The sequence below is a fragment of the Mytilus edulis genome, chromosome 4 (assembly GCF_963676685.1).
Source record: "Mytilus edulis chromosome 4, xbMytEdul2.2, whole genome shotgun sequence".
Classification (NCBI taxonomy): Eukaryota; Metazoa; Mollusca; class Bivalvia; order Mytilida; family Mytilidae; genus Mytilus; species Mytilus edulis.
This window is the reverse complement of record NC_092347.1, coordinates 18,956,535-18,969,059: the sequence shown is the minus strand read 5'-3', so window position 1 is coordinate 18,969,059 and position 12,525 is coordinate 18,956,535. Positions and strand designations below refer to the sequence as shown.

The following is a 12,525-nucleotide window of genomic DNA, read 5'->3' as shown; positions in this document are numbered from 1 at the left end:
TGTATAAATACCGAGCCACGCTAAAAGAATTTTTATTTACAGAAAATAGTAAAGATTAAAAATATAAAAAGACAGCTCGTTAATATGATAAACAGCTTCGGTACCAATAATCTATACTGTAAGAACATCATGTATTATTTGTGAAGTTGATACGGAACATTTATCAACAAGATATTGTTATCTTCCGATGCTTTTTGTTGATAAAAAGAGGACGAGTCGTTCTTTGATATAACCCTGGTTCATCAACTTTGCTCAACATTAATGACGTTTTATAAAGTATTGTAGCAAATTAACTTAAGTTTAAATGTACAAATCATATATCAAATCAACAAAATTTAAAATTTTCAATCAGAGGGTAGAATATATGCAATTATAGCAAAAGAAGCTGAGCAAAAACATAATTCGATTAACTAGGATGGTAGTACGTTAAGAGTTGAGGTGCAGTTTTCTCTTCAACCTCTTGAAAGTCATGGAGATTTCTTTAATTCGAAAGCCAATATTCAGTTGCACATTTGGTAAAAGCTTAAAAAACTATAGTTACTAATGAAGACTTAATTAATATACAATATTATAAATGCAGACAATATTTATAATGATAATATTAGAAACAATGAATCTCAACAATAATAAAACAAGAGTGCGCACGATAAAATGTCGCTCCTGTTTACCAATCGTGATTCATTTGAATCAAAGTTTAAACCAGATGCTCCGCAGGGCGCAGCTTTATACGACCGCAGAGGTTGAACCCTGAACGGTTGGGGCAAGTATGGACACAACATTCAAGCTGGATTCAGCTCTAAATTTGAATTGTGATTAAATAGTTGACACAGCATAGGTTTCTGACACAGAATGAATGTGGTCTAATGAACTTAAAATAATTTTTTTGCCTTTGAGCAATTCACTATGCTGTTGAATATTAATCCTCTCAAAAAAATGTTTGAAGACATTTTCTTGTTATTTATGAAATCTGAAATAAGAAAAATTTAACCCCCCACCTTGCCCGCCAGACAGACTCGTACACCTTTCAGTTCTCCAAAGATAATTGACCTATTGGTTATAAATTCCGAGAAAATGACTTTAACACGAGCAGTTCACATTGACCATTAAACTTTCAAAACTAGATTAAGGGCAGGTTAACTCTGTCAGACAGACATGCAGATCGTATATAATCGTTCCAGACACCTAATATAGTTGACCTACTTCATATAGTATCTAAGATACTCACTTTTTTACGAAAACAAAACATTGTTAAAAGTTATGAATTTAGGTCCAGTTCAGGTCAACCCTCAGCTATCTGACAGACATGTAAACCTTACAAGGATTTGTATACCAAGTAAAGTTATCAAAATGCTTATAATAAGTTAAATTTTAGATTTCTAAGGAGTCGCTGAACTATGAATAGGAAGACAAGGGCACTGACCATAAGAAACGGAACCTTTGAATCGTTAACGTATATATATATAAAGTATTAATCGCCAAGGTACCCTCTGACATACACTGATTTATACAAAACAGTTTCCCTCACCAGCGCCGCCTATGTCATCTAGATTTTTCACATTCTGTGACAAGTATTATAATACATTTAATCTACCAAAAACTCTTGCAGAATATTAGGAACTTCCCTTTTCATAAAGCATTTGTTGACCTTTCATATTTTTTTTATTTTTTCTTCACTTAAAATGTATATCCCCTCAACCTACAAACTATTATGACACTCATAAATTATCATGCCGATTATTAGATAAATGCATTGAAAAGACTTTTCAAGGGTTAAATAATACGATATCTGTTTGTATAGTACAGATACAGCAGTTATAAAATTTATTAATATGTCACAATCTCATTTTTTAAATTAAATAAATTCTTGAAATACATCTAAAACTAATGTAAAAGTAGAAAAAAAACGTGTGGTATGATAAAATGTTTAAATAAGTTTGGATGATATCGTTCAATATTAACAACCATGAAAACAGCACATTTCAATTGGTATCACATGCATGCTGTGCTATGAATCTGGAGACAGACTTCTGTTGTCGTAGGTATGTTCTGCTTTTTCTACAAAAAAAGTTATTTTCAATTTAATGCTTAGTGATAAAAAATACTTAAAAGTTTTAAACACAATTTAACAGATTGGAATCTGATTACAGACTATGTGATGTTTTCTCATCAATATTCTGTAATCAAAAGGGAGCTAACATTACACCACATTCATTGTGTATTCCTGCGTATTTAATGGAAATCATTAATGAATACATCAACTGATTTTTACTACTGTAGGATCGGTACCACTGATGGCGGTCTGGGATTATGCTCATTGTTGAGGGTCTTAAGTTGGTATATAGTTACTCACACTTACGTCATCTCGACACTTGTATTATAAATAAAACCATTATACTGCTGTGATCAAGTGCATTTCAGCGATAAGTTCCAACCGAAATTGATGAAATTAGTGTAGCATTCTCACATGACACATTATGTTTGTGCTGAATTTTATATTCCAAACATTTAACCAAATAAACACTATTAAATATTGAGTTGAAATACTACTGTGATCAAGTGCATTTCAGCGATAAGTTCCAACCGAAATTGATGAAATTAGTGTAGCATTCTCACATGACACATTATGTTTGTGCTGAATTTTATATTCCAAACATTTAACCATATAAACACTATTAAATATTGAGTTGAAATTTTTTACTTAATTAAGATTATTCATGAAAATGTTTTTCCCTGAAGAGAAATACCCTTACCTGTAACAACAGTGTTTTTAATCTCTTTGATTGGTATATCACTAGTAATCTCAACCACTTCTGACCAATGGAATCCTATCAGAAACTGATATAAAAAGGCCCCCAATATGGCTCCTACGTGTGGACCCAAAACAGGTATCCAGAAATATTTGTAGTCGTTATAACTGCAATAAACATAAATATGATTTTCTACATAATATACAGTAGGAGTAATATACTATGTGCAAAGGAAAGTATCAAAAGGACCTAATATATATATCTCATTCAATAGCGTACGTCGTATACCATCTTAGGTATTCAAACGATTGTATCACCCAATAATATAATTAGAAAGTACGAAATATACCTAATCGTGTAAAATGTATCATTAATTATTGTAAGTTCTTCTATGTCCAAAAATGCTTGGAAATACATCATTCATATATATAATGGCATGTTCTGAGAGTTAAAGGACCTTTATTAAGATGGTGAGTCAGAAAAAACTTCTTTTTTGTTGATGATAATTTTTACACAACCGACGAGAATATTAAACGAAAAGAAGAAATATTTGTATTTACCTAAATACTTCCACACCCCATCCTGCAATAGCAGTGAATATTCTAGGACCTAAATCACGCGCAGGATTTATGGCATATCCACAGTTAAGATGGTAGGTCATTCCTATGACAACAACTATCAAACCAATTGAGAACGGTATTAGTCCTTTATGCGTTTCCATATTTCTATCATCTGTTACTGCAAGTACACAACACAGAAGCATCGCTGTTCCTAGTAGCTGTTTAAAAAGCGTGAGCAATTATTGTGTTGTGATTTTTTTTAGTCAATTTCAATATTATGATTTGTCTATTCTTTTTACTTGTTTAGAAGAAACAAACTATAGATTCAGGTAATACGAAATACAAAATATTTTATGTAAAGAATGCCTAATTATGAACATAATTCCTTGATAGCACATATCCACAAAAGAATAACGTTTAAACAATCTCACTACAATAAAGCAAAATATGGTGTTCCAATATATATTATATGCTGCTTTTACATTTTAGTTAAAATTTTGAATAGTTCTTATTTGATTCTACGTTTAACTAAAATTGTACACAAGGTCTGCACGTACACTTATAAAGCTAAAACACATGTAAAAAGTTTTATAACAATGATTGTCAATTATATAAACATTTAACTATCAATCAAAACCAAAAGACATTGTAAAGAGTATAAAGACCTGATCGCCTATACATGTAGCTACTGAGGCAAAATCCTGTGGATATGTTGCCCAGATCCCCGCTGTGCCATTCGGTCCCGATACCATCCTGTTTCCTCCATCAAAACTATTCAGGGCATCTAAAGTTATAGTGAATTATATTAACACTAATTGATTGTTGCTAAAATCATTTCATACTTTTCATGTCTTACACAATCAAATTAATAAGAAGCTTCTCAAAGTAGGTCGTCCTGGATAAATGTAATGACAATATTGAATGCCGCTTGAAAAACGTTTATCTGGAACGTAAATATTTTGCATTAAAAATCATCGTCTATCATAGTCTCTTGAAAAAGTTCCCTTAAACGTTCTTTAACATGAACAAAGAGTGGATATGAAATCAATTTTAAGATTATAAAGAGGTAAACGATAATCCGTAGATTTTTATCGGTACAAATATTGATTATATTATTTATGTTATTATAATACACATTTGTTCATTCACAGTTCTACAATTTTTCGGGACATGGTAATTTTTTTGTCTGACTGTTGATAATGGTTTTGAACTAGCTTCAGTAACTGCGAATACTCTCAGATATGTTACTTTGTGTCTTGTGTTTTTTTGTTAGGGTGTTTAAAAGTGCTTTGTATTGATCCAAAGCGCTTCAGTCGACGGATTTTTATAGCTTGTTCTTCAGTTGCACTGTTACACCGCTGTTTAAAGTTAGGGAGAGGGTTTGGTGCCAGCAGATGTTTTTAGCCCGGTACATTCTGCGTGGGCATGTCTACAGTTAGAAACATGGAATAAAATGTTTGTCGTTTGTTACTGTATGCCGTTTATTTTGCCGTGAGAATTGTTTTACATAAATTTGTTATTTCAGTGCTTTATATAGCTTACTATGTGGCATGGGTTGTGCTCGTAGTTGAAGGCCGTAATTGATGTAACCTAAGTTTGTTAACTTTTATTTCACTTGGTCTCTGTTGAAGAGTTGTCTCTTTGGCATTCATGCCACATATTTTTATTATCATATCTGATTACCAAAACGTACTTATCAAATGACGTTATTTAGGAAAGCCAATTTAAAAATAAGCCAATTTCAAGAACTGTATATGACTTGTTACGTACCGTAATACACAAAATATATCGTAACCGAGGCAACGAAAGCTCCCAAATACTGGCCTAACATATAGAATGGTACCTTCTTCCATGGGACTTTCTTGATACAGGCTAGGGCCACGGTAACAGCTGGATTCAAATGTCCTCCTGAAATGAAATGTACTCTGGTTCTTGTATATAACGGTGGGCTTAAAACACCGACAATTAGAGAAGATGTGGGGTACGTGCCCCGATTACATTAATTTATCCTATCCTCCCAGAAAAAAATCTTGTTTTGCCCCATAGAATAGTCCACGACTATCATTTAATATTTAACCATGATAGATTATCGCTTCCTAAAAGCGACCATGTAGATATTATTATATGCGTTTTTTGTGTCAACGGCTTGCCATCTCATGATACACATCTGCTTTTTATTTCAACTTCACAGGATTTTAAGAGAAAGAAAGTTAAAACTTAAAAAAAACTAGAAAAAAATATTAAATTTGAAGGACACGTTACCATATATTTGCATCTTTTTCTACCCATGCAATGTTGAGTTAGTCTTATTTTACCTGAAATGCCACCAGCTATGTAGACTCCCATTGTAACTCCTATACCCCATGACCAATGTATGGACATGTGATTTCCCACCGTATTCCGACTTAAAACAGCTTGTGCAACAGATCCATCTCCAAATATCTAAATTTTGAAAAGAAACAACAGATTTTTATAGTTTGTTCTTATATCACTGTTCAATGTTAGGATGAAGGTCGCCGCGCCCGCAATCATGTTTTACCCTGCCACGTTCTGTATGTGTCTGTCCCACATCAAAAGGCTGTTCTTCTGTGGTGGTTATTTCTTTTTTTTATTTTATTTTTACATCTCCTTGTTTTATTATCAAGGCTTTTGGAAAATTTACTATTGGTGGGCAAATATTTGTAAATATATATATATATAGTTGAAAGTGTCCAGTGGCGTAGCTTGCATGTATGCTGAGATGCTCAAGCATCCACATCATTTTGACCAAAAAAAAAAAAAAAAATAATAAAAAAATATTTTTATAGGGCTTTGCTAATTGCATATGATCGCATGTTCCCAGCCGATCAACTCGGAGGTCTCCGAGTGTAACAGGTAATGATGTAAGGAAAACGCAAAATATTTTCCGAAGCATGTGCATGGTCGGTCCGTATTGGATCTTCAGTTAGTTTATGTAAACAAGATGGATAAGTCGCAGAAAAGTGTTCTCGATTTTTTTCGTAAAAAACCTACATCGTCGGTTACGGCAAGCACAGAGGATGCTGATTCGCAGACCCGCGATAAAGGTTCGTCTGAAATTGAGCTAAGCGGAGCGATGGCCTCTACATCTGACGCAGCAGCAATATTACCATCAAATAAACCACCATATCCTGATATCGCTTCCTGCGACATGAAAGATGAAATGATTAAAACTCAATATGTGACAGAGTGTGATCATTCCTGGGCTTTTAAATACCCGTTTCCATCTATGTACAATTATTAAATTTTACTTTCAATAAAATATGCCTCTTAAATTTTACCAGATATATATATAAATTTTGTACAAGTACGCACAAACAATGTCGTCGCGGCATTCTTGATTGCCATAACATTTGATGCTCTCATGTGATAATAAGAGCAAAACGACGGGTGCCACATGTGGAGCAGGATTTATTTACTCTACTGGAGCACCTGAGATCACACCCATGCAGTTTTGGTGGGGTTCGTGTTGCTTAGTCTTTAGTTTTTTTCATGTTGTGTCTTGTTATACTGTTATTTGTCTGTTTGTCTTTTTCGTTTATATTTAGTATTATACGGCCGTTAACGGTACATATTATGGCGTATCGTTGTCTGTCCATCCGTCCGTCCTCGCCCGTCTGTCCGTCGTCAACATGTCTGGCATTAACCAGTTTGCATAAAACTTTGGATAATTGTTTATATGAATTGACGTAAGCCCTTTTACCGGTAGACCTTTTCGAGTTTTATTGAAAACGCGACGGTCGTATCATGCGCTCGTGGCGCTGCTGTTTATTAGCCATGGCCATTGTCAAGTTTTTTTTCGATCTATAAGTTTGAATGTCTATCTGGTATCGTTCACCCGGCCTTTTATTCCAAAATTCTGTAAACAGAAGTGCAACTTAGTGTACTGTATTGGACATTTTTTGAGCTGTCAAATATAGGTTTGGTAGAGAAACTTTTACATTAAATATATTTATGAATTGAATGATAGTAGTTTCGAGAAAACAATAAAAATGTAACTGGACATATATGAATTGTTGGTAATATTGAAATTGCTTTGCTTTTTTTAATTTCCAGTCTTCTATGTGTTTGTATTTAAAATACGGAATACAATAAATAATGGTACGATCCATGTTTTAAAGATTTGGTTAAATTGTAGGGTTATCTATGGTCGGGAGAGAAAACTGAATGCATCCTGGTTTAAAGAGCATCCATGGCTAAGATATTCGATATCTACGGACGCACTTTATTGCGGAAGTTGTACCGTCTTCGCGGATAAAGGTGCCAAAGATAAACTGTTCATTAATACGGTTACTGATTGGGTTAATCTTTCTAGATATGTTACTCGTCACGAAAAAGAGGGATCGTGCCATGCCTTGTCGGAAGTTGCGGCCGAAAATTTTAAGAGTGTGAAATCGGGAAAAACTGAATCGGTCATAAGTATGTTATCTTCGTCCAAAAAAGAACAAGTTCTAAGAAATCGTCATATCCTTGATAAAATTATTCGAGCATTACTACTGTGTGGTAAACAGAACATTGCTATTAGGGGTCATACCGAAGAAAGAAGTAATTTCATGGCAATCCTACGTGAATTCGTGGAAGATGATCCATCGTTAAAAGAACCCATTCAGAGTACTCTTGCAAGGTACAAATATACTCCCCCTGACGTTCAGAATGAACTTTTGATAATATGCGCGAAACAGATTTCTGATAAAATAGTCGAAGATTGTAATGAAGCTGGTTTCTTTTCTGTACTTGGCGATGAATGTACGGATAAGTCAACAAAAGAACAAATGTCTATTTGTTTAAGATTTATAGATCCTGGGACCAAAGATGTTAGGGAAGATTTTCTTTGTTTTGTGGAACCCGAAAACACAAAGGGCGAAACAATCGCTAGATGCTTATTAGGCACATTAGAAAAAGAAGGAGTCGTCATCGACAGAATGAGAGGACAAGGTTACGATGGTGCCGCTAACATGTCCGGGAAATTTCGAGGAGTCCAGGCAATAGTCAGGGAACGAGTGTCTACAGCAACATACGTACATTGCAAGGCCCACCAACTTAACCTGGCTCTAATTCATTCTTCAAAAGAACCGTGTGTTCGCAATATGATGGGGACTGTTCAGGATATTGCATTTGCGTTTGACTATTCGGCAGAGAGACTCAATGCCTTCGCAACAGAGCTTAGTAATTGTGATGAAAACGTCAAGGAAGCCATGGAAAAACGATCCAAGCTAACAACGTTATGTGAAACTAGATGGTCAGCTCGGGCAGATTCTTTGTTCACATTTAAGTCGGCCTTCCCCGTGGTTGTTCATGCCTTAGAATATCTCCGTGATAATCGAGATGAAAAAGCTGGTGCTTACTTAGCCGCTATACTTAAATTTGAATTCTTGATAGCGTTGGTTGTAGCGGAGCATATATTAAGCGTGACAGTCGCTCTTAGCAATATTTTTACAAAGTAAGAGTTGCGATCTGATCGAAGCAGTTGGCGAAAGCAAAGTAGTCGTCCAAAGATTGCGTGATGAAAGAAATGACCCGGCTCTGTGTGATGCCTTGTATGGAAAGGCAGTAGAAATTGCCGCTGATTTTGAACTTAATCCTTGTACACCGCGTCGCACCGGGCGCCAAATGCAGAGAGCAAACCACCCTGTACAAGACCCACAAGAGTACTGGAAGGTTTCTCTGTATTACATATTTCTTGACCATCTTGTTCAGGAATTGGAATCACGTTTAATTCAGTCAGAAGACAGGTTCCTTGCAGAGTATTTGGTGCCAGTCAAGCTGCAGGGATTAACACCAGATAATATTGAAAAAATATACAATGCTTACAACGACGATATTGGCACTCTGGAACAACTCCAAGAAGAAATTTCTCGTTGGAAAACCAGATGGAGCATGACTATGTTGGACACGAAACCAAAGACACTCCATGAAACACTGGTCACAACAAACAAAAATCTCTATCCGAACATTTCTACTATAATATCTGTCCTACTAACAATGCCAGCTTCAACAGCCACAGCAGAGAGATCTTTTAGTGCAATGAACAGAATAAAAACATACTTGCGATCCACAATGGGAACAGACCGTCTATCGGGGCTTGCTACGCTGCACATCTATAGAGATGTGGAAATCGATAGACAAAATGTTACAACAAAATTTGCATCAGTTAAGGGAAGAAAGCTGAATTTTTTGTTGTAAATATTCTGAATTGTTAATTTTGTAAATATTTAAATAATAAAATTATCATTGTGACCCTATTCAATACTTTCAAGGCTATTATTTATTGATTTAAAGCAAAAATCTAAGTTGTGTCGAAATCTGGGGTAAGTACAAATTCATTCAAAGAAAAAGACCGAAAAAAATATAATTTTCTGCATAAAAAGGTCCCAAAATTTTTTCGCCTCGCTCCGCTCGGCGAGTTCAGGCATCCACATCTAATTTACCCTGGCTACGCCACTGGTGTCCGTTTTTTTGTTTTTTGTTTTTATAGAACTTAGCATAATGACAATAAGGCATTTGGTCATACTATATACATGTACTTGGAGACCCTACTTAATCATAGTATCACGAAATGCTATCAATATACAATAATTATAATCATGTTTCAAACAGGGACTAAGTTCTCAAGAAATTACGTGGTAAATGAAAACATTTGCAGTTATAGTGCTTGAATTATTTATGACGATATAAAGATAAGTAGATGTGGTATGACATGATCTCTATATATATTTTACATCATGGAGACAAAAATTGGGAATGTTACCAGAATAATGCTATAATAACAGAAACAAGAAGATGTGGTATGAGTTTCAATAAGACAACTCTCCATCCAAGTCACAATGTGTAAAAGTTAACCGTTATAGATCAAAGTACGGTCTTCAACACAGAGCCTTGGCTGACACCAAAAAGCAAGCTATAAAGTGCTCTAAAAATAACTAGTGTAAAACAATTTAAACGGGAAAATCATCGGTCTTATCTATAAAAAAAACCGAGAAACACTTATGAACCACATCAACACACTTCAACTACTGAATATCAGAGTACGGCCTTCAACACGGAACCTTGGTCTACGCCGAAAAGCTGTCTTTAAAGGGTCCAAAAATTTCTAGTATAAAATAATTCATACAGGAAAACCAACGGTCCAATCAATATAAAAAACGAGAATGACAAGGACAGCGAACAAATTGAATTCTGAGTGTGTCTGTGTTTCTATGGTAATAACAAAACAGCACTGTTACTGAATTCATGATATCATCCAACAATGTTGTGTCACCATTTGCCATTTTCCGGTAACATTATATGTTATTCATGTCTTAAGCAGGATATGCACTAGGACATTCCCGGCTTTCATTTTATATTCCCTGAGCCGAAGGCGAAGTCTTGTTTTGAACTTATCAATCGATTTCTAAAATTGTAAATCTATTTTTTTACACCCTTAAATCATGTATTGAAATGGTGTCTAGTAATGGATTCAAATGCAATTTCACAGAAGTCTAGAACCAAATGAAACAATTATTTCTTTGATAGTATTAATAAAAGATTAAAATGGTGAATAGCAACGTATCTGTTGTAGAACTAATCTTTATTCATTAGTCGCACTGTAACATGTGTAATTGACAGAAAACGTCTAAAAAAGTGCACAAATGCTAAAATTGGGAAGATTCCAGTGTGTTGGTATGATTGAATGATGCAAGTACCTGATGCATGTGCATTGTATCGAAAAAAAAGCGGCCCATCTTTACGTAACAAAAGTGTAGATGCTTTCCAATAAAAGGCTAAAAGTTCAAACAAAATTCAAACGTGCTATATTTTAGGGATCAAACAGGGTCTTACCGGGCCTACTCCTAAGGTCATTAGTGTTCTCGTGTGAAGTTTTTGTAGAGTCCTCTTAGAAAAATAGTATGGGTTTTCTAATCGTTTCAAACCGTACGATACTATATACTTTCTTAATTCAATAAATAAATCCAAGAATTTTGAACTCTGGTGGATATTTGTCTGATCCGCAATCATAGGTGTTATCTTATTTCTATATCAAGAGTAAGTCGATATAGTTTGGAGAACGGTTTTGTATAGTCCTTAGTTTCTAAAGCAATAGATAACTGAAGTGTCGCCAAACAGTCGTTATATCGATTAATTGTCGTATTATCCGTCGAAATCAATTTAGTGAATTCAGACTTCATTGCAAACCGGATAAGATCACAGGAAACAGGAACATTTATTAACCTCAATGCACTTTTTATGTACAACATCACGAAGAGAAACACTTATCTATGTTATCAGAAGCTAACAATACATGTAATACATTTTTTATACATATAATGATAAATTGGTTTTACCTACTATTAGAGTAAAGGTTCCTAAAAATTCAGCAAACGTTTCACGAATAATATTATTTCTTATTCTAACTTTACTGGAAAATCCCTCCATTTTGTTGCAGTTTCGAAATTTACACATGCACTACACTGGCTATATCATATCGACAGAACTGGGTCATGTAAATACATAAACGAGATTAAATAATCCATTTTATTCACACACATATACAAGCTTTCAATCATATCTTAGCTGGTAGCCAATCTAAAATCACACTTTCGAGTAGAAGACTTATCAAGTTGACCTATGTTATCTTTACTCTAGGTGAAGTTCTTAACCTTGTCGTGGTTTTCATTCATAAGATTTACTACAGCTACAGTACTATTCACATAGATTATGCACTAAAGGTTTACTTTGGCATAAAAACAAGATGATCCTTGGACGAAAAATGCCTTTTCTCGGTTCACTATTTTACATTTCAAGACAGAATTAATAAATGTTATATATAAAAAAGATAAAAAAAAAAAAAAAAAAAAAAAGAAACCAACAACATAAAACTACAATCACTGAACTGTAATTTATATCATCTTATTATTTTATTATAATTTCAAAGTTCCTATACGGACTACAATATTACAATAATTTACAGCAATATGTTTAGAGCACCTGAAGAATATCTTTGATTATTAGAAGATCGGCGGAATACCCTCAGATCTTGTGGATTTCTAGATCTAGAACACATTCACAACACCCTCAGATCTTAAGGATGATATGGTTTCTTTCCGTGTTCCTGACAGCAAAATTGATGCCTGGTCAAATTGCTTACTTTTCATTTAGTGAAGACAAATTTTGAATGCCATTCGAAGATGCAATACGTTACGGTTGTAAATGCACCATACTTC

General features: G+C 34.4%; 1 protein-coding gene across 3 annotated transcripts; it reads right to left on the bottom strand.

Annotated features, from left to right (window-relative positions):
• Positions 1-989: 989 nt before the first annotated feature.
• On the bottom strand, positions 990-11,959 carry LOC139519135 (aquaporin-7-like). 3 transcript variants are annotated; one of them, XM_071310951.1, is made up of 7 exons: positions 11,647-11,959; positions 5,623-5,749; positions 5,151-5,215; positions 3,973-4,091; positions 3,308-3,525; positions 2,751-2,914; positions 990-2,055 (listed from the first exon to the last, which is right to left on the bottom strand). In XM_071310951.1, the coding sequence occupies exons 1-7, from the start codon at positions 11,762-11,764 to the stop codon at positions 2,006-2,008; spliced, it is 861 nt and encodes a 286-aa protein (XP_071167052.1). In that variant the 5' UTR covers positions 11,765-11,959; the 3' UTR covers positions 990-2,005. The 3 variants fall into 3 exon arrangements, with proteins under 3 accessions (XP_071167052.1, XP_071167051.1, XP_071167053.1); XM_071310950.1 differs by having other exon boundaries at positions 994-2,055; positions 5,078-5,215; positions 11,651-11,948; XM_071310952.1 differs by having other exon boundaries at positions 995-2,055; positions 5,078-5,215; positions 11,647-11,933.
• Positions 11,960-12,525: the final 566 nt, after the last annotated feature.

Excerpts from the sequence above, each read along its gene's own strand:
- LOC139519135 (XM_071310950.1), bottom strand. The coding sequence starts at position 11,764 with ATGTGTAAATTTCGAAACTGCAACAAAATGGAGGGATTTTCCAGTAAA. Across the intron at positions 4,092-5,077 it reads GATATATTTTGTGTATTACG|ATGCCCTGAATAGTTTTGAT; the intron begins GTACGTAACAAG and ends CTATAACTTTAG. Across the intron at positions 2,056-2,750 it reads TAAAAACACTGTTGTTACAG|AAAAAGCAGAACATACCTAC; the intron begins GTAAGGGTATTT and ends CTTTTTTTGTAG.